This window comes from Rhea americana, unplaced genomic scaffold (genome assembly GCF_003343005.1).
Source record: "Rhea americana isolate MKP2758 unplaced genomic scaffold, rheAme1 scaffold_104, whole genome shotgun sequence".
Classification (NCBI taxonomy): domain Eukaryota; kingdom Metazoa; phylum Chordata; class Aves; order Rheiformes; family Rheidae; genus Rhea; species Rhea americana.
This window is the reverse complement of record NW_028185084.1, coordinates 1,465,953-1,488,996: the sequence shown is the minus strand read 5'-3', so window position 1 is coordinate 1,488,996 and position 23,044 is coordinate 1,465,953. Positions and strand designations below refer to the sequence as shown.

Below are 23,044 nucleotides of genomic sequence, written 5' to 3'. Positions count from 1 at the left end.
AAGTAGCAAAATCAAAATAAAACATCTGCCTATTTTGACATCTGTTCAGCTGACATTTGTTACTACTGCATTGAATCATATCTCAACTTTCAATATGCTCATTCACATACTATTAGAAATGTGGAAATGCTTTAATTCCCTTTTCACCTGAGTAGAGGCGTGCAAAAGCTAAGTAACTTGCCCAAGGTCACAGAGAAAGTTTCTTTCACTCTCTTTTCCCTATATCTTGCAATACTTGAATTTCTGCTGATTTATGCCAGTGACAGTAGCATCCCCTCTGCCTCTCCTGCTCTCTGTCAGAGTGGGACCTTCAGTTCTTTGAGTGGGGATTAAAACGTTGCTAAAAAGCTTGCCTCAGTCCAAGGACATGTGGGTGTTACCTGGCCTGTAATCTCTGAGTCAGATATATGAGCTAATCACGCCTTTTGCCCTTGCACTCTGAAACGATGGTCTCAGGATGCTAACAGCCTTGCAAGATGACATCCTGACTCCTCAGTCCTGGCCTTCAATTGTTCACAACTTAAAAAAATATTGAATAAAAAATGATGTATATAGAAGAACAATACTTTCACTACTGCATGCAAGGGTTAAATGAGACACAGGTGGTGGGATATTGTAATTGTCACCACAAAACTTATAGCTCTATCCTTTCTCCCTCTGCCTTTGTCTCCTTCCCCCCTCCCTAAACAATCTTGGTTGCCTGTGTCTCTTTTACGTTTATGACCTGTCTTCAGAGATGACTGACATCTGAGGTAACTGACATAAAATGTGAATCTTCTCACTGTTATCTATGCTGAGACACGTAGTTGAATAAAATTCCACTCAGTGAGACATAAAATCAAATTGAGGAGTTTGCTTTGAAGAGAAAGAACTAAATATGAAACAAATAAAGCAGTGTATAATTCGTTTTTAATGGGGTAATTTTCTAAAGCCACACTAATCATAATCCTAACAAGGTAATACAGTTATGCTGTGAATTTACTGCACATCACTGTTCATTAGGCAATGGAGCTCCAGTCACATGAGGGATTTGCCCCACATACAAAGTGAGCAAGTATCTTTTTTCTTTTTACTTGTTTTTTTCCAAGATTTGCTCAGTCGAGCACTTCTGTTTATTAATAATTATACCTTATGGCTATAAAACATATTGTGCCTCCAAATATCCAAAACATTGCTTATACCACATGTGTTCACAAAGACCTTCACCCATCATTGAAATCCCTTGCTTAACACATGGCATATTTCTTCACAAAGCACTGCAGTATTATTCAGTGGCGTAGAAGAGAATCAAAGAATGCTGTATGTTTTAAAGCCTCAAATTCAGATGGAAGGTAATGACTGAAACTTGGAAGTCGGCTAACCCTGAAATAGCATTTCCTATGCCTGGCAAAAATGCCACTGGATCTTTATTAGCCATAAGCATTCAAGACCTTGGTTTTGGATCTAATTTTTAAAGCAGCTTTTTTTCATCAACACAGCAGCTCTCAACTGTGAGAATGACCCACGTTAGAGGAGAAAGTTTGACCTCCTGCTTCCAGGATGTCCAACCTTGCTTGGTGTATGAGAGCTAACAGACTATAGCGTAATGTGCTGTGGCTATAGGATACATATAAATCAGAACCAAAGAAACAGTTAATAATGTATAAAACGAGGGACAACTTCCTACACCTTTAAGTGTTCAATTCCAAAAGTCATTCTAAAAAAAAACCATTCATCATGTTGCATATTCAATATATCTCAGCAAGTGTCTAATATAAAAAACGTGCCCTGCTGACAGGTTAAGAAAGATGTTTTTGTCTGGGATTTTAGAGTCAAGCTGGGTTCCTCCTGGATAGACTACTGTCAGCAATCTAAATTTTCTGACTGAAATGTAGCGAATCATTCTTTTAATCATATAGCATGGATTCTAGGGTGCTTTTGCTGCTGCATCATTTTAAAAGAACTAACAGGTGAGAAATAGTGAAAAAGCTAACTGAAAAGGATAGGATCAAACACACATCAGGAGCAGGTGAAATAAGTAGATGCTTTTCTACATGAATCCATATACTGAGATCCTTACTTAGCAAAAAATTCCTTTTACAGGCCCATCTCATCCTAAAATATATCCTGTATATATCAGCTTTTTAAAGGATTATTTGTAAGAAAGACTGAAGTAACAGTCAGAAGACAAAGCTACAGTACATATGATACAAATAGAACTTATTTTTGTTACATAAACATTATGGCTCTGTGTGAGGACGGAGCAAGGTGAACACCCTACAAATCGAACTGCAGGTTGCTGACACTGGGCTCAATCATTTCCAGACATAGGTTATTTCAAAATTCCAAAGGTGTTTTTAACATTCAATAATATCCAACCCACATAGCTTTTTCCACATTTTTTAAGCCACATAATCCGCACATAGAGAAATCATAGACACAGACATTCACAGGCTTCACTTACAACAAATATCCTTTTTGCCAGCATAATGGCCACACACATAAAAGCTGTTATGTATAGCAAACAAGAGATTAAGGTGGTTTTAGAACAGACATGCGTAATGACTGTGCCCTTGTCTCAGGACAAAATGTGGATGAGGAGTGGGAGTGAAGATGTGTGACACATGCAAGCAAATACAACACGCAGAAAGCAGCAGTTGTCTGAACTAATAACTTTATATCCCTAAGCTCCTACAATCTGTGACTCTGAATACAGGAGAGGTTACACTAACTAGGAACAGGCAAAGTTGTAAGCAATTCCCATGCCTCTGCAAGGGATTAGAAACTGCACTGAATTTAACAGACTACCAGGAGAGACCCATAAAAAAAACCCTCCTCCATTTGGAAGCAGAGAGTTGGCCCACAACTGTTACAGCTCCAGTGCAAAGGGATCCCCATATTTCCATGTTATCACCTCCCACCAACCCACAGTAGCATTAAAAAAAAATTTTCTTTTGGTGACAGGAATCAAAAAGGAAAAGATTTCATTCCTTCTAGCCGCAGTAGACCAGTCACTGGGAGGCTATGACAATTCAGAAAAATAACAAAAGATGGCAAGGTGTCAAATGTCTTTAAGCACAAAAGGATTTATCAAAATTAATGAAAAATGAATGATCAGACCTTACAGAGGAGGGCTGCGCTATACACTGGGTGTTACATTGGCCAGAGAGCAAACTCACTAAGCAAGGGCAATTATATTGAGGGGAGAAAAATAAAAATTTCCAAAAATAAGGGATAAATTGATTCTGTTTACTAAAATTGTAAATTTTCATCAGGATCAAGCCCTACTCTGTACCCCTTATGGGTATGCAGATCAAAACCAGACCTGGTGAAGCAATCCTCTTGGTGCATTCAGTTCCCTCCAGAAAGTAACACTTTCAGAGTGTTACACTAAAGGAGCTTTTACTCCCTTTCCTGCTGCTGGAAAGGTTTCTCAGCCTCTCTCTCTCTCACCAGAGTTGGGAATATGATAGCATCAGTGTCATAAGTTTCCAGTGAGTTTTTTTTCTTAAAGTGGACATGAAAATGCTTTATAAAGCAAGTGTAACATGTATATAGGAAAACCAATGCAAAGAAAAACAAAATGACTTGTCCACAGTTATCCTGCCACCTAGTAGAAGAAGCTCAGACAGTGCCCTGATCTTCAGAGGTCTTGGCCAAAGACCTATCCAGAGGGATTTCTCCATCTCTGGTTACCTCTCCTTACCCACTCTCTCTGCAAAAGAGCCCTATCTCAATCTTTGTGCATGACTCCAAAAACACTGTGATAATTCAGAAAAGAGCTCAGAAATTTTGAGAGTGAAGCCTGTATACACTTAACAGAAGGCAGAGTGTGGCATTTCTGGCCTTTTCTTCACTTTCTGTCTCTCTGAGAAAGAACTTCATTTCAGCACTTTTGCCTGAATTAAGAACACAAAGGATCTCATTAACAATTCTAGATTTGATGCTTAAATCTCACACAGCCAAACTCTGGCTTTAGTCTAAGAAATTAATAAAAAAGCATTGCTATAGAAAAGATTGCTGCATAGATGGAAAGATTGTGCCAATGGTTATACAGTAACATAGCTTCAAACACAGGCAGGCAACTTAGTATCACTGTACCTCACTTCACTTTTAAATAAGGGATAATAGCTAAATGAGAGTACAAGGATAAGGAAAGAAAAGCAATAGAGACTATATAGAAATCTCACAGAGACAACTGGTATAGATAAAGAACAAAAAATTTGAAGTTGTTTTTGATACATTTTGCTTAAGCTAACAAACTATTTTACTGACACCATTATAACATGATTTCCATACTATGTAGCAAAGATTACATTTTTCCAAGAAAGGCATAACAATACACTGTACATTATCTTCAAAAGAAATTGTAGATCTATTTTTCCTACAAAACAATAAAGAAAGAGAGACAAACACTGCCTCAACAGCATCTGCTGAGCTTCCTTCTCAATTCAGAATGAGCTTCAGGTCATATTCTACACTTCAGGTCATACTTGGGTATTTAAAACCAAGACATTCAAGTCATACTTACAGCTGCTAAACACAAAATCTGGCTATCCCTAAAGCAAATACGGAGAAGGAGACAAATTCCCTGTTTGACACGTTCAGCCAGAAGCCCAAAGACAGTCTTTTTTATTATATTTGATAAAAAAATTTGCACCACAGGAATATAGTCTCCTTGAATCTAAAATATAAATCTCATTGGAAGAGGAAAAAAGATAAGCTATCACAATAATTATTTCTCAGCAAAGTTCAACACAAAGATCTTGAGGTCAAATATGGTTCAGACAACATATCTAAACCACACAAACTATAGCATTCTTTCTGCCAAATGCCAAACTAAGCAGAAATGAAATCAAACATGGATCTTCCTTCATGTCCAAGTAGTAATAGACAAGATAAAAAGGACAAAAAAGCCTGTTAAAAAAATTTAACACTGACTTGAAAACTAATCTATGTCATGAATAAACTAAAACAAGCCTTTAATTTTATTTTGCAGAGTTATCCAAGTATCAGTAACCACGGTATAAAAATCAACTAATCAGATGCTATTTGTTCTTTTCCAGTGAGTCAGTGCTGCCATCTAAAGCAACCTAAGGAGCATGCAAAAGAAAATCAGGGAAAGATCAGGCATCTAAACATTTTGGAAGCATATCTGAGCAGGCAGAGAATGCAGGGTAAATCAAATATGTTAATAAGATACACTAAACTAATGATGCTGCAGTACCTGAAGGAGCAATTCTTTTTCTATCACTTCACCTGTCTTGCTGATAAGCTGCTTCTGCAGTCTCTGTATTTTCTGGATCAGTTCATAGGTACTTGGGTCACTAGCCTAGACAAGAAGAGTAAAGCAGTATCAAAAATCATACATTGAAAGTTGATGTTTCTTACTTGCAAATGAAAACCCTAAGTGTCCAAAAGTGACAAATAAAAAATGAGTTGTTGGGTTTTTTCTTTTATCCCACCAAAAGGTAAGTTGTTTGAAAAAGGCATGTGTACACGCAATCCTGAACCTGGAATCTTTCCCTTCTGAACATCAGTCACAGTAAATTCATGCTTACACTATTAATCTTGAGAATCCTTTTCAAAACAATCAATGTAATTAGGAATCTTTAGGAGTTAAATCCCCAAACAAGCAAAGATTGGGAGAACCACATGGAAGGGAAGAAGAAGAAGATTAATGTATCATTTTTAGTGGAAACCTTGACTGACACATATGGAACAATGCAAGTGCCACATAGTGTTTCAAAAAATTCATACATACAGTGTCAAGTAAGTATTTAGGAGAGGGAGATTTTTTTCTCGAACCAAAAAAAGAGTAACTGCAATAGAGTCTTTGGGGACCAGTGCAGAAGCTAAGAGGAACAAATTGTGGAAGTACATGGACAAATTACTGTGAGGCCTTAAAGTCTTCATATTTGTGGCATCTTATTCTTCAATAGCATTAAATGCTTTAAAAGGGGACGGACTGTAGCCACTATACTGCTGCTCTCTATCTGCACCCTCTATATGGTCCAGAAGCTAGTACATGTCTCTCTCTCCTCCCTTTTTCCTTCTTTTGTTACACGTTAGTATCTGAAGGAACCTCTAAGGAACAAACTGCAACTCTGCGAGAAGCAGCCCAGCAAAGCTTGCCTTCCCATCACTTTGTATCTTCTTACTGTATCCTCTATTGTCTAATGAAGAGCAAACTGTGACTGAAGCTCTTCCCCATTCAGGGACTCAAAACACCTCTCTCCCACATAGTTTCTTTGGTGGCTCATAAGGATTAAACTCACATTGCAGTTTATCCCTCAATAAAGGTTACAGTAAAGTCCCTCTCACTGCACATTTTCTTGAACTTAAAAGGAACATGCTATCCTCTGCCATGTTTCATCTGAATTAGCTAATCAATTCAAGTGTAACCGGGACCCATAAATACAGATGCACGTACATCACTCCCTGAGAAAACAGGCTAAAAATTAGTTCAGTCTCCATGACCCATTCAGTCCTTGATCTTTCTATAGTGGTGCCCAAACGTACTGCCAGCCTGTGACAACTGTAGTGATATGAGGATGCTTGTTCATTAGGAATTGAACCAAAACCCTATCAGGATCATTTCACATGGATTTTGCCATCTGCTAGCCTTCCCATGTTCCAAATATAAACCAGTGACCTGAATGAAAAGACTTCATTTCCCATTATCAGTCTCTCAGTACCCTCATTCTTCTAACACTGGATTTTTGACTGGCCCATTGTTATCTGGAGCTGCTGGAGATCGTACCTAGATGTCGTTAACCCAGTTCAGCATCCTGTATTTTATCTCCTCTCCATGAGAAAAGTCCAGCACACAGTTCAGCCTTAAGCTCAGAGTAGAAAGATCAGAAATTAACTATCATGCTAGTAAGTACAGCAAAAATATTCAGCTGTGCTTCTGCAGGGACTAGAATGTTATCACTTATTTACCAGGGCAGCTAAGTAACCCAGGCATCAGATCAGAGATCCATGATCCATGCAAGAGAGAGATCTTAGCTAGCTCTGACTTGCTTTGAAAATATCCAGTGATGCCAAGTGATGTTCATATATTTGGTCTATGCTTGATAAATTTATTCTTTTTCCCCTTCATTTAGCAGGTATGAAAAATGTGAAGATTTAGATATACTGTTTTAGGTAACAGTTGACCTCCTGTTACCCAGAATGGTTATCTTTGTCCATCACTGTTTGTATGGAAGCACGTAACACAGATGCATCTTGTCTTTTTGAGTTATGTCTATTTATTCCCCACTCAGCCTGCTCAATGACCCTTTCTAATCTTGTCTTTTTTCCCATAAAATGCTCCCTAATTGGTGAGGATAGGATTATACTTTTCCCCTATCACCCTCTTTCTTTTCATCCATGTTAAGGAATCACCTCCTTCTAAATTCAACTTATGCATTCTTATTCCCTTTAGCTCTTTGAAAATCCCTCTGCAATTTTTCATTCAGAAAGTGACACAAAAATAACACTGATTGCATTGTAAAAGAAAACCATTCAGCAGTGAACCACTCTATTGGTACTATGGAAATTTCAGTTGTCTGCTCCTCCACATAATTTCCATAACAGTAAAATAAATAGGCTTGTGCTGTGTCATTGATTTAGAAATACGGGCTTTGGGAACCTGAAATGCTGAAACATCACCTCTAATTTTCTCCATCTGTGAACATTCAGGGGATTCTCCAGTTCTTCTTCCAAAGCTCTGCACCGAGTCCGTTCCCTTAAAAGTTCCTTCTGCATGTGATAAACCTCCTGTCTTAAGACCAGAATAAAACAAAAACAAACAAACAAACAAAGCACAAAAAAGCACACCAATTTGAACAAGGTATTAATAGAAAGCTTAACAATCCATTCCCTTATGCACTATAGCACTGGCAAAAAGACTCTTGTAATCAACCGTTGACACCAATAACACTACATGTTTGGTGCCATAATATAACACAGTTAGACTGCTTGACTCACTTTAGTAACAATAACTTAAAAAAGAGATTGTTCAGGAATTCCTAGAGAATCTACTTCACAGCCTCCTGGATGTCTCTGCCTAAATTTCTCCATGTGTATTAAGCCAAAAGGGGCAGTTAATTCATTTAAACTAACCTACAAACCACAGTCACAGTGTCATGCCCTGTTACCTCTGTATTGAATCTTAAAGGTGTGTTTGAAAGAAGTATTTCAATCTATATAGCTCAGTGAATCAAACACACTCCAGGACCTAAGTCAGATGGACAGTATTCTCTGGAGAACCCAAGTTTGATTTCTTTTACTATCTCTCCTCAAGGGATTTCAGGGGTGATTTGTTGCTGAATTTAAAAGTAAATGAGCAGCCCAAATATGCTTTGATAGCTAAGCCTCCCATGCCTTCCTATGGAAGAGAAAAAAGAACAACATATTTTCCAAGAGTCTAATCCTCATCACTTCTGTGATTGGATCCTGTAAGTTCTCCAAACCTGAAGGAAAATGGAGGCAACGATCACCACGTGCCTAATCACCCACTGAGCCTTTTCCCTCCAAGCTCCCAGTTGAATTTAGCTCACTAGTCAGAAAAAGACCTTTTTTTTTACTGTGAGGTTGGACAAGGTTATAGAAATGGAAAAAAATATGTTTCCAGTTGGCAAACCAAGAAAGCTAATTAGAAGCACAAGTGATAAATAGACTCTTTCGACAGGCAGTTTTCATGATGGTTTTGGACTTCATTAAAGTATGGGCTTGCTGATGTAGTTAGCAAGAATTGATCCACCCATCATGGCATGCATCGCACTATACTTCAATACCATCACTGAGTCTCAATACAGTAACAGGCTTTCCGCTGAGTGCTTTTGGGCAGCAAGTTCAAATACTATTCCTGTTTGCAGTCAGTCAACGAGAACTGCAAGTGCTAATGTTTCATGCCAAGTTCTATTTTCTGTTACCCCAAACCAGACTGGCATAACTTCACTGGAGTCAGTGGGGCTGGCCATCAACTGAGGTTAACTTGCTCTAGTGAAAGTCACAGAATTACACTGATATAGTTCAGCTAAAAATCTCACCCAAAACTGATGGCTATATACAATTAGTTTGACAGTTATCTGCTGAAAACATAACTGACTCTCCTTACAAACCAAGACTCATTCTACAGAAAATGGAAATAGTTTCCTGGCAGCAAAGAATATGCTTCAGGTATGGGAAGGTTAAAAAAAGAAGGGAAGCATTAAGTCAGAGTAGGAGGAGATAAATCAGTCTGGAGCTATTAAAATTCTGTTCTAAAGAAACACAACCTTCAATGAAAATTTAACTAAATCTCTCTCAGAGAGTAAGTCTACATATAAATCTYAAAGGAGAGAGCTCTGAAAACGTGTAGGGGTGTGTTATAAATATGTCAAGTGTTCCCCCTCCTCTGAGAATTGCCTAATAAAAAGCAGTTTCACTAATGTGGGCCCTAGGTACCACTAAGTAGGTCACTGAACTATGAACACTTTTTCTGCTGCTGTCTGTCATGTTGGTTCTGTAGCTAGTAACTCACGTTACAAGGTGAAATGTGGAAACTATTTCAGCTTTGACCAAGATGTCTTTTTTCCCTTTTTTCCTCCTCCTTATTTTTTAATTCTCTTAATCACTGATCACTTTGTTCATGAATTTAAACCAGTCTGTGTTTGAGGTAAGCTCATATAATCCTCTTCTCCAAGGTATAATATTTGTTGATATATATCTGATATATATCGGTGATGTATGTATATTGGTATACATATATATATGTATATATATAAGATATATACCTTTACCATCCATGAAACAAGTTCTCTCATCTGTCTCAAATGCAGCACCACAGCTGCAGTCATTACGGAATGTATTCAGTCAGTTTTTCTACCTGAGTTCCTCCACGTTAGCTACACTCTTGCCAAGTATTCCCTTCTCACGCCGAAGTTTTTTAATCTCCAGCTTGAGGAGCCGGATGTCTTCCATTCTCTGTCGGTACTGGGTCTCTCCCTTGTTTAAGATGGACTGCTGGATTTTGATCTTTTCATAGAGCAGAGCCAGCTCATCGTTGCGCCGAACAAGCTGGGATCCTAGGATATCTCTCTCGCTGATAACCTAAGGACTCAGTGCAAAGCAATAAACTCAATTACAGTTCCTCAGTGCAATTCCAATGTGTTGTGACTGTATCTTCATCAGTCAAARGCATTTGCATTAAGAGGTTTCTCTGTCATTAATGAAAGAAAGATTGGCAAGGACTTACAGCTTCACCTATAACAGTTCAGTCACCTGCAGTGTAAACTACATTATTCCATTCATTCCAGAATTTTAACATTTTTATTTCAATAGAACTATGAAGATTTAGTAGCATCATGATTACAGTAGCTGAGGATTTAGTCCTTAAAAAATATGTTGGAGGAACAAGGGATAGAAGACTGATGTAGTGTGTTGGAAAAGTCAAATTAAAGATTCTTACCTGGTCAAATTCCTTCTTTTGCTTCAGCCTCTCAGCATCGGCCTCAGCAATAATTTTCAGGAGCTTTCTCTCTTCCGCCTCCTGTTTTTCTATAAAGTGTTTGGTCTCTACAGCTTGTTGTTTCATCTTAAGCAGTTCGGCCTGAGGGAGTAAAAGAATATAAGTATCCTGTGCCTAGTAACAATTTCCCATTATATAAACCTGAGATTAAGGGTCAGGATTTAAATATAACCTCATACATTTATTTAGTTCTCTGAGAGATACATATTTTGCTTGTTTCTGAGAACAAATCACTAAGATAAGCAAGCACGAAAACCCATAAAGAAACGTTGTAAATAGTATTTTTATGCTGTTGTGTTATACACAAGAGAAATTGGAAGGATTTTTATCTGTGATGATGGCTCAAGTTGTAATTCAAATGTACTTCGTATAAAAAAAACAAATAAAAATTAAAGAGATCATATTTGCAAAGTTTTTCCACACAGTTGATGACACTCTATCATGAAAAGCTAGTAGAGATGAGTTCAAAGACAGGCTAGGATGTGAGAAAGGTAGCTGCCCTAGCTGGAGAGAATAACAATTTATAATATATAATACTAATTAGCGTCAACTCAGAACAGGCTTCAGACTGGAATACCAGATTGGGGGAGAAGATAGCAACCAGGTATGGAAGAGAAAAATTAAACAGCTTTAGCAATTTTTAGTTTGGAGGGTGGAAGAAGATGACTGGGAAAAAAGGGGCTATGTCTAAGCAAAGGAGAAGTAATACAGTGTAACAGTGTTTGTACTCACACTAAATTAAACCTAGATTGGAATTTGCCCAGTAATTCTAACTTATTGTCATGAACTCTAAAATTCAAGAGATGTTATTTGGAGAAAAATAAGGTCYTTTTGGATTATTAGGGTCTCTAGCATTGCTAGGCAATTAGCTACTGTCAAGATGGAACTAGTCAACATAGATATAAAAACTTTTAACTCTTGAGATAAACAAAAGAAAAACTGCCACAACTCTGACTCTCATAAAGGGTGATGTTCAAGCTGCTTTTTGAGAAAGAGCATCACCCAATGCAGAAAGAATGAGGCTGTGATGAAGGCTGCATCTGCAAAAAACAATGATTCAAGCCAGAAACAGTTCCACTGTCATAATAAAATACCTTGTTCCACTCTTGTTTTCTTTAATAAAACTCTCATTTTCCCATATGTACAACAGTCATATCTCTCTTACTCAGTGTTGGATGTTCATCAGAATCCATCAGCCGAACAAAAATGCAAGCCACTTCATATTGAAATGCAATCAACAGTGTGCAAAAGCTGTCTACAAATGTAAAACTGCTCATGCATTTGGCATTGCTGGATGATTTTTTTTAATATATTAAAATTCTATGTTCTCCTTATGTCACAAAAAATATGAGTCGTAAACAAGATGTGGCATTAGATGTTGGCAGTAAACACCGATATAAACAAATCTCAGTGGAATGCATTAAGTTAATATAAACCTCAACTGTCTTGTACAGTAAAGAATATAAATACTTATAGCTACACAAGGGCCCCACAAACTAACAGGAATCTGAGTGAAATTAGTGATGCTAAAAACTACATATAGTACCAGTCTCTCTGTACATTAGGAAAAGGAAAAGAATATACACACAGTTACTATATAAGCAGAAAAAAAGGGACAGGTCTGAAGCTCCTGTAAATCAGCACAGCTCACTTGAAGTTAGTTCAGAGGGTTTGTAAGAACTGAACATTCAGCAAGACAGAAGAATCCATATGGGATCCATGCCAACGTCTCAGAACAAATTCAAATCAAATAGTTGTTTAGGTTTTGAAGTATTCAGAAAACCAAATGGGTTTTTGTCTTTATTCAAGAGGTAGGAAGTAAAATGCATTAGGTAGGTAAATATAAATAGGTACGTAGGTTAAATAGGTATGTAGGTAAATGTACATGTATGTAGCTAAGTGTAGGTATAACYGGGACTGAATACAGAACATTGAAATAATAACTCAAAGGTTTTACATTCAGATTTCTGGAAAATGCTAAAAAAAAATCTCACATCCATGAACACAAAATATACAGAAAACCTTTGACAGCTGCTGAAACCTGGAGGACCACATTTCTTAGAACTTTCAGATTCATACTTTTCAACATTTGGGTGTTATGCCAAACTAGCCTGATCTGCAAACCTGTATTGTGGTCAAATGAAACCAAAAGATAGCATTGTACTGGTTTTAATGGAGTTTGGATGTTTCACTTACCATGATTACACATTTTTAAGACACTTACACCAGCTAAGCCAAGCATAAACCCAGTGTGTATACAATCTCATTCCTCAGTCCTCTGTGCTTTAGCACGTCCTTTAAACTGATTTCCCAGGAACAGCTTGCTTCCTTCACATCAGTGCAACTGYGACAAATTGAAGCTGGCTTGCTACACAAATAATTGGGTTCTTTGGTGCCTGTGCCAATCAGTTCCCTCTTTGTATTCTCCTCYGCTTTAGTATTCGGCAGAGACACTCAGGTAAAAGACCACAATGCCCTGAAGCTAGTCACTAATGTGATGTCAATCCATGGACATACCTACTAGTGAATAATTGAGTGAGTAAAGCATGTAACAATCATGTGTTTGTCAAAGTGCTGGCAGACAATTCTGAGGTGATGAGACTGAATTGGGGACAAGTTAAGGCAGAAAGCTGCACACAGAAAATGAGACGCTGTTTGACTTCTCCATCACCGATGAAACAACTCTGAGAAAGATCAAGTAGAAGAACCTAAATTTATCACCTTTTTACAAAGCTCTATTGACATCTTGTCATAACTGTACTGTGCTGAGAGGGGCTGAAAACTTGAGGAGTAATTGGAGCATAGCAAAAAATTGACAAAAGAAAACATTGTGGAAAGTGGCTGGGGATTGTTGGGTTTTGAGAGGTTGGTTTGTTTGCTGTTCTTGGGTTTTTTCTACTGCTAAGTGAAGAGAAAAATGAGCTACTATGGACACTCTAACTCCTTAAACCTTTGGAGAGATCAGTAAATTGGGTTAAGATATCAACACAAATCTAATAGCTTATCCAAGGAGAAGCTGAAGCCAGTGCGGAAAAAAAGAAACAGAGTATATACTCAGATTTTCTCTGATTTAAAACAGATTTTTGTTTCTTTATATGATACACATAGTAAAACAGCTTTCTTTCTGTGTACCTACCAGAAGATACTACCTAACTCCCAAGAGATTAATGCTTTCTAGTCACACAGAAATACAGGGTTGTGAAATACAGCATAATGGAGTTAGCACTTAAAAGCACAAGAGAGAAAAGGTTAAAAAGAGGAAAACTGGAATTTTAAAGGGGTATATTAAGAAGTGCTACAATCAGACTACCCCCAAAATCCACATTTCTGCAGGCAAAATGGAACTTTCAGTTCTCCAAAGAAAATTAAAGACTCCAACAGCTAACCCAGGACCTTCCTGACTTTAATTATTGGCAGAGATGAAATTTGTCAGATACATTCAAGATTTGTTTAACTAATATCTCTAAAGGATAGTGCGAGTTTGTGCTTCAATTACAGAATAATTTTATAAATACTACAAAGCAACTGCCACAGACTAAGAATATGATGCAGTCTGTGCAGTCACGTTGCTTCTTTCCCAGAGTCCTGGAAACCATYCTTTGTAAGAAGGTGTATGTGTAAGGGCTCTGACCTTCAATGATTCCTTCTCCCTCTCTGTTCGCTGATGTTCTAGATGTGCTTTCACAAGGGCTGCTTCTTTGGCTGTTATCTCCTCTTTTAGCTGATCCACCTGATGTGTCATAGTTTTCAGCTTTTTCTTCATTTCTGCTATCTCATCCTAATAGCATAGAAAGTGATCACAAAGAGGGATTAAAAAAAAAAAAGAAAAGAAAAGAAAAGAAAAGTAACTTTGGGCTTAGGTTCAGGTTATTTTGACATCAGAAAACATGACCACAGGGCTTGAGAGCAGTTATGCTGTACATACCACAAGACATTACTTTCTAACTCAAAAAGAATAAGATAATTTCATTAATTGATAATTTGCTGTTTATGTTAGCATGACATTGCAGTAAAAAGGCCTTTAAAGGACATATTGACAATAATAATGACCATTAACAAAGAGTATAATAAGACATTTCTTTTAAAGTACCAATCATATAATAAGAACTAGCAGTCAATCCAAATTAATAACAATATTCTGATCCTATTCATCTGTTTTCATGTTTTAGCAGTGTGTTTTTCTAAACATTTATGTACAGCTCTGCACAGATGTTTGGGGAGAAGCTGGTTTCGTGCAAATGAAAGTACCCATGTGCAAGATACCTACCTGTGTGCAAGTGAGTGTAGCAAATTCCTATACTCATTTTGCCATCCTTTACATTCTACCTTGCATTTTAGAGGAAAGAYTGTGTTCAGAAATAGAAAAGTCCCTGACGTGGGAATACTTAGCACATACTTCAGGCTTAAACCATAGAGCAATAGGCCAGATAACACTGCAGGTCACTGAGACTATTTCTACTCAGAGCACAAAGGTGCCTGCCAGCATAACGCTAAAACTTTTTCGACTGATTCCAGTGATTATATGGATTGTGACATGAAATGGAAGCTAACAAATTCAATGCACAAACAGACAGCTCTTAAAGATCTAGCAGAAGCAGCTTTCAAAACTACTACTCCTCTGCCAGAGGCCACTACCTCACAGAGAAGACATCATAACCATTTGTGTGAATACATTATTCTTCAGTACAAAATCAGGTTAGCTTAAATCCCTTTCAGCACTGTCCATCACAAATTCGGATTTACTCGATAAGCGAGCAACRTTTTCTTGCATGAAATACTTAACAAAATTAAAATCATGAGTTATGGTACTCTCCACAAATAGTACTGAGAAACTAACACTGCGCTACTGWTTGGTAGCGGATAGCTTAATATCCCTCAAAAACAAAATCTGTGGATTCCACACTTATTTGGCCCAAATACAGTCAATTAAATGAACCAGAAATGTATGTAACAAATATACTGCTAGGCCCATCTGTTTGCATGTTCAATCACTCCTGTAAGTGTAAAGGTCATATTGAAAGCAATCTTTGTTGGACAGCCTATAAACCTATCCAATACTATGAAAGGACAAAAAGATATTTAAAATCTAGCGCCCAGATACATACTCAAATACAGTCCTATTTCTGTATTCATTGAAGAATAAGAAGAACACACAATTTTTTCAAATAGGTTTCCTAATCAACTTGCTTAAACAAATAAGCTCCTAATGCCAAAAGAAACCCAAAGGATGAAAGCGTCAGGTTTAAGGTCTGCCAACATGTCTTTTTCTTGAAATTTTACAGAGCTGAAGATTATGGTGGCCTGGGGCCACTAGCAATATAGGCAGGGCAACAGGAGCCTTTTCATATTAAGTGATCCTGTACTACCTATATTTTGCTTTATCTGAACAAGCTTGTGCAAATTTGTTTTACTTCACAAAAGAAAAAAATAATTTAGCATAGTTTTTAACACAACCTCCCATTCTTTTTTTTTTTCTTTCATGTCTGGCTGGCATGTTACTGAACTATGAATGGCCATTTTTTCATTGCTATATATAATGTGGTGTAAGCATAGCCCAAAAGATCTTTTGGACCCAGCTATCTTCTCACACAGGGTTTTCTACAAAGCTTTCATTATAAATCAAGTACTATTAAAGTCAAAATAACAGCTTCTAATGACTGAAATCATGAACAAGTTCCTGTAAGCACTATGTATATACACAAAACATGCAAAGCCTTATAAGTTACAAAATGAGCTAAAGAGTTCATTGCTTCATTTTTCAACTCAGCACATACCTGCCACTTCTTCATAAATAAACAAAGTTTTGCAGTACGTTAAAAATTTTTAAATCAGTTTTGCAGTTATTCAGCCTTATTTTAGCTGAGAGATTGTTTGGGAACAGTGAGAACCCTAATAAAACTTCCACTGACAAGAGGTAGTAAGAGTCATTCCACATAAATGGCATATGCATTCTTTCCTAATCAAATCAAGCAGTGAGTAGGACAGGAACTCAGACTGTTCATTCCTATCTGCTTCTCAAGCAAAACACCTCCATTCTGCTGCCTTTTCAAACTAAGTATAAATTTGAAAACTGCTGTACACATTTACATTATAAAYCCTTATTCTCAAATAACCCAAGGCTATAAATCAGAGCTATCCAAAGTCCCAGTCCCTGTCAATTACAATGGAATTCATGTAATGTTTTAGCTTTTTACATCAGAATAACAGAGTGTATTCTTAAGTGATTTTATCCTCTTCCTCTAGTATTGTTATTGAGATCCCTAAGGAAAAAATAATAGAGAGAATCATTATCTGAAGAAAATGACAATCCCTGAAAGGAATGAGCTGGAGGGAAGCATTTAGTTCTGTCAGAAAATTCTACTTCAGCCCAGAAAGTTTTCCCTCTGCTTTCTAACTCATGACTCACAGTAATGTGCATAKGCATATAGGGCTAAGGAGGCAATCCCATACACACAGACTAATCCTAAAGGGACAGAGTAGAGTCAGGAGGGAAAAGAAGAAGTTTCTTCTCTGATAGAGCATTATGAATCCATAGCTCCAGYGTATCATGATCCTTATGCCTGGTTTGTAGAAGGCATATTGCCACATGATGGTTGTGAATTCCAGTTTCCAGTCCAAAGAGACACTGTCCAGGCAAATTGTCAGGGATCTAAAACATTAATTCCCCCAAAGCACACAGGAATGCAGAAGATGATTCTGCACTTTACCTAGTGAGTTTTTCTTTCAATAAATTTAGATTAGATTAAAAAGAAAACAATAACAGTGAAAGAATTGCAAGGAAAAAAAGCTTTCTTCTACCTTAGCTTCGATAAGATTTTTACTGTACAGATTCCTCTCTGTTCTCACAGCTTCACACCGGTTTTGTTGCTGTTTTAATTTAATCTCAGATTCTTCTATTTTCTTCTCATAGTCACAGATCTGCATTTCCCGCACTTCAAYATCTTTCAGGTGCTGGAGGACCTGGAGTGAAAAGAAGGAAATGAACAYGATTAAATCATCATCACAATATTATTAGGATGAGATTGAGTTTGTGATTTTTATATAAGGCGACTTCAAATCCCTGTGATCAAAAGTTGTAGCTATAGCTAAAATCACTACAGTCCTAGTACAAGTTTAACCTTTCTGGATAGCTTATTTGGGGGAAGACTTTATCGCAACCGAAGGTTTTATTCAAGAATAAAATTTATAGATGTGCAGAGTTAATTTAAAAATAAGCCATGAAAATACAGCAAGTAAGCAGATTCAAAAAAGTCAGTGTAAACAGCATTCATCAGGAAAAGCTTTAAGTCACTTACAAAGCAAAGTCAGATTCTGTATGTTGTTTTGGATATCAACTGCATGACTGAAAGGATAAAAATGCATATAATTTTCCAAGAAGTCCTGCATGTATTCCTCCCATGGAAAGTGCAGTTAAATGCTAACAACTCAACTAACACCTGGTCACAAACTGCTGATGATCACAAACAGTTGATACATAATTAAAATAAGAGATTCAGTTAATTAAACTTATACTTGATCTAAATAATTAGGAAATCACCATTAATGGCTTCCATGAAGGGCTGGAAGCAATGAAGTGAGATGAGTTAAAAAGAATGTTGGAGAATAGACTGTAGAGAGAAGATGCATTGTCAAAAAATGAAAGTAGAAAATCTCATAGATGCCTTTATTAAAAAGTTACCATTACCACCATAAGAATAAGAATTACTATATTAAAGGAGTGAAAAAAACAAATAATTGCCAATCATTATGATGGGCTTCTTAATATGCTTTTTTTTTAAAGTAATATCTTTCACCCTGCTGTATAAAGTTGTTAACCAAGGAGCAAAAAYAAGCAGTATTCAACTGGAATTCAACATTACAAAGAAAGAAAATAATTTAAAAAAATATATATGAAGCACATCTGTCAGGGGCATCATTTTTCAGGTTCACTGTATGAGAGAGAAAGCAAGCCATCCTTAAAGCCAGCAAAAAGATCAAAGTGTTAAAAAAAAAAAAAAAAAAAAAAAGCTGATGAATCACATGGACAAAATGTGGGAGAGAGAACCTCTCTGAAGGTAACAGTTTGTCTTGAGATTTATACCCATATGTCAAAGCAAAAGAATATAGTAGTGTTTACATCAGATAGTCAATAACTGCAAAGTTTGCAGTTGGCAAAGTTGTTCTTTGCTCTAAGCAGTACAGTAAAGTCTTGAGAGGTCTAGCTACGGGGCAGGAGCTTAATTAATTGATTATTCTATCAGGTACCTCCAAATACTTGGAAGACAGGCGACAGCTAAATACAGAAAGTTTTATTAAAGCAGCAGGAATACAATTCCAGCACATTTGTAGCTGACTGCAGAGGATCCCAGGAAMTGCTTACAGTGCAATACAAAAACACAATCCCAGTTTATAACCTATTCCCGCCTTTCTTTTTCTGTTAAAACAAGCTGCCAGTAGTAACAGCAGAGAGAAGAAATCGATAAGGCATGTTTTCAATCTGCACTATGATGATCATATAAGCTGGAGCAAGATTTGAAAGTAGGTCACTGCATTTGTATCTCTTTAACTTGGATTTGGTGCAATATAAGTGCAATAAGCTTATGGACCAGGTTTTCCAAGTTGGTGCTCATACACTGGATGCTGACTCTGCTTTTTCAGAAGTGATTTAACTCAAATAATTCTCCTTTATAAATACAGAAAAGATGCATGCAATGTTTCCCTACACAGCAGTCCTGTGGGACGCTGAGCATCCCCTATTCTGATTGAGTTGATGGCACACTGTACCTCTCAGATATGGTAGTGAGTTGCCAAAGTTCAGCAGAAAATATAAGATATTCAGTTCTCTTCTGTAGCCTCATATTTTTCGTCCGTGTGCTTAACCACATTCTACTGTTTGTTACCTAGTTAGCGCAGTGAATCTAGCCAAGAACTCAGTAACAGTACTGTACTTATTTGCTTACCTTTATTTAACCATTCTGGAAAGTCTTGCCCATTGTCTTAATGGTATGCCTGTTGAGCATTAGGTTTTTCCAGAAATGATGCATATTAAAAAAAAGAAATTTGTTCATGAATTTTCCTGGACATGTCGTTAAATTTAAAATGTCTTTTTTTGAAAAGCAATGTTTCTGAGACTGTTTTTGCACCTTCTCATAAGGCACGGTCAGGGAACGCTTCAGGTGAGACTGAAGTGCATGCTTGACTGTTTGTTTTCCAACAGCCTAAACCTGCCACAGAAAATTAAGATTTCATAATCTAAGAATTCCAAGTGAAAAAAGGAGTATTTTACTAACACTTGTAGATGAGTAATATATGCCACACAAGCAGGAGTGAATAGGCAGATTTTGCTCTCATTTGTGCTGATTAATCTCAAAGTAACACTACCGAACAAGAACACTGACTTAAAAATGGTACAAGTGAGCAGTCAATCAATCAGGCCAATAACTGGAACGGTAAGTCTAGCATGACTTCTCACCATTCAAATCCTTTACCACTGTGGATATAACTTTGCTGACCCTATTTATCAGTTACTCAGGAATAAATGAAGGTTTTTGAAAGAGGTATTCTGCAGCTTTATAGATTCAATCATGCCTTAAATAAACAGCTTTCAGAGCCAGCATGGCCTCATCTGCCTTGTTAGAGTCCCCAAAAGTCCTTCAACATATATGGATTTCGTTCTTTACCAGCAATTTCACAATTTAGAAGGTGCACACTGAGCTCCTTTGGAGGCTGCTTATTTCTCCTAGGTGGTAAAAGGTGATGGAAGAGCCTTGACTGCTTCTATAATCACTGTCCATCAGTAGCCCACTCTTCACCAGTTGTCAAATGGTTCCTGTATTATGTAAGCTTTGCACAGTTTGTCAAGTTACACAGCTGAAGGGATCAAACAGTGAACCTAAGTATCATTTCATGGATATAGTAATTCTGATTCTCTCGCCTYTTTTTACCCCTTTTCCCCTGTTTTATTCTTCTAAACAATGAGTAATTTCATATTGAAAAACTCTGCAGAAACAAGATTATTGTTTCACATGCTCCCTGCTCAGTATTACTCCTTCTGCTCTTCACCTACAAGTTGAATCAGGATTTGCCCCTTTAGTGAACTGCAGAAGCATGAAACTCCTTTGAAAATTTGAAATCTCAAAGCAAGCATCATTCTACAAACAGCTCAAGTGTCACAGCCTATTTACTGAGGCTCTGCCTTGTATAATTGTCAGAAAAATTGCACCAAAGTGGCAGAACACAAAAAAAGAAAAAGAAAACAAGCAAACATGTGTCATTTTCGCCCTCAAAATATTGTGAGCAACTCTAATCAGAACTGAAAGCAATAGCCTTGCAATTCTGAGTGTTATGAATTACTGCCCAGCTCTAGTTTACRGAGATCTTAACTCATATCTATATTATTAGATGCAGTATGAGGGAAAGATGCAAAATATGACTTTGCAACAAAGACAAATCTCACTTTCATGGAATATTATTCCAAGGAAATGACACAAAGTAACCCAGAAAAGGCAGCGTGTATCATTCAAAAACAATTTAAAAGCCCCTGGTCACACTAAGTTGCAAAAGGTAATTATAAAGAAAGAAGACTGCAAATAACTTGCGAGCTGAAACAGCCTGAAAGCTAATCCTAGTAAATCAATGAATTTCTTGGAGGGCCCTTCAATACGATCTTSAGCAATTAATGGAATATGTTACAATCATACTCTTGAGCATACCTTCAGGAATAAAGTTTTACATAATAACGGGCAGCGGGCAACACAAACCTTATGCARGTTCATCTGTTTTTCTGCAGATGAAAACCTCTGTTTTGCTGACTAAACTGAATATGTTCAGAGGTAGCTGATGTTTTACCCATATTGGAATTAGTCCTTCAAAATGCTTAGTCACTTATGAAGATGCTGAGCACTGAGAGCTCCCAATGGCTTCAAGGGAATTTGAGGACACCAGCACCATGCAAGATAAGGCCCTTTGCAGATGAAACAGAAAAATCAAAGAGTAAGTTCTAACTGTATACAAGAGGTTTGTGGGACTCAGCCATATGAAGGCAGAGGCCTTGGTTTAAACACTGACCCTAGTTTCATTTCCCAAATGACAGGTGAATAAGATAAACATGTGGCCATACTCAAGCCTCTCACAGAACATACACCCATCAGTGAGGTCCCCCAGAGAGACCTGAAACACAGTACAGGGCACTACGCACTGAGAATTGGAAATCTTTGTAATTTGTCTGAAGACAACTGATACAAGCTCCCCCTTGCTGGCATGCAAGGAAACTAACATATGATTTTTACACCCGTGAGAGTAAGAGAGGCAAGAACTACTTGCACAAAAAACTGTTCCTACCTTCTGTTTGAGTTCGCCYGCTTCATTGATGTAACAGTCTCTCTCCTTCTCCAACTGGTAGATAATCTTCCTTTGTTTCTGAGCTTCATTCTTATAATTCTGGATTTCTTCTTCCAAGTTCCTTTTKGACTGTTCATGGAGCTTCACCAAATTCATCTGCTTTTGAGTGGCACCAGTAGCCTTGACTAAGTTCTGCAGAGGAGACCACAAAATACTGACTCCCAAGCTGCAAAAGCAACAGTGCCACTACTATGGCAAAAAAGATACTGTCTAGGAATTCCCACTGTTATAATCCCTTACCTAATTTGCTCAGYTGAAATACTTGGGCCTCAAATATGATAAAAACTTTTAACTGAACTGCTATTGGCAGTGCTGCTTGTGATTTGAAGCTAAAAAACTACTGTCTGCTTTACAGAAAAATAGATAGGATTGTTAACAAGAGGATATAATGATGGATTGGACAAACCTTGTCAGCTTCAAGGCATTTAGACTGTAAAACATGCCAATAGCCAGTAAAATAACAAATGAGCTCAAATATTCATCCTTCGTATTTCCTAAATAGTGGGTTCAGACTGTAAATTAAGTAAATTTTGCTTAGAAGATGTGCATAGGGATTAAAGAGAGAACACTGAGATAATGTCTTTACAAAAATCAGTCTTCTGGTCCCTCTTTAAAATTTATTTCCAAACTACACATTAGTTATTTTCTCTCTCCAAAATCTGAGTCCCTGCTAGAGTCAAGGTGCAGGACAATGAACCTGTACTAAATGGTGCAACTCAGAAATCATCTTTTAGCACTAGATTTATCAGATTTCCACTTTAGGAGTGCCCACAAACATGAGACACTATTACATAACACTAGAACCTTGACTGATCAAAAATGATCAGTATGAGAAAAGGACTTAAAAGGAAGGGTTAGAATTAACACAGCCTGACAAGCAGGTATCTGATGTACCAGCATTTTGGGTTTTTACTAGCACCATCTCAATTTGCCTAAGTTAATATTAAACTTCACACGCTACAGTGAATAAAAGCAGAGAAGTAATCAACTCAGCATATCAGATGACAGATTCACAATAAAGGTGAATAGATGTATCACTTTTGAACTCCCTGGTATGTTAAAACTTCGAAATCTCTTTTGTGCTTATGAGTACTGATACCATTTCAATGCACAGAAAAAAAGGAGTATAAGCATCCAGTTAAGGAAATCCACGTCTGACTCAGAATGTTATTTAATCTACCACACAAG

The 23,044-nt window shown here is 37.2% G+C and overlaps 1 protein-coding gene across 1 annotated transcript in view; it reads right to left on the bottom strand.

The window, feature by feature from the left end:
* The window catches only part of CFAP58 (cilia and flagella associated protein 58), a 59,743-nt gene that overhangs the window by 19,254 nt on the left and 17,445 nt on the right, over positions 1–23,044 (bottom strand). Inside the window, exons 9-15 of the mRNA XM_085308269.1 lie at positions 21,797–21,988; positions 17,276–17,437; positions 14,109–14,255; positions 10,418–10,558; positions 9,836–10,059; positions 7,636–7,747; positions 5,207–5,311 (exon numbers count right to left, since the gene is read on the bottom strand). Coding sequence (XP_085164395.1) covers positions 5,207–5,311; positions 7,636–7,747; positions 9,836–10,059; positions 10,418–10,558; positions 14,109–14,255; positions 17,276–17,437; positions 21,797–21,988 — 1,083 coding nt within the window. The remainder of the gene's footprint in view (positions 1–5,206; positions 5,312–7,635; positions 7,748–9,835; positions 10,060–10,417; positions 10,559–14,108; positions 14,256–17,275; positions 17,438–21,796; positions 21,989–23,044) is intronic.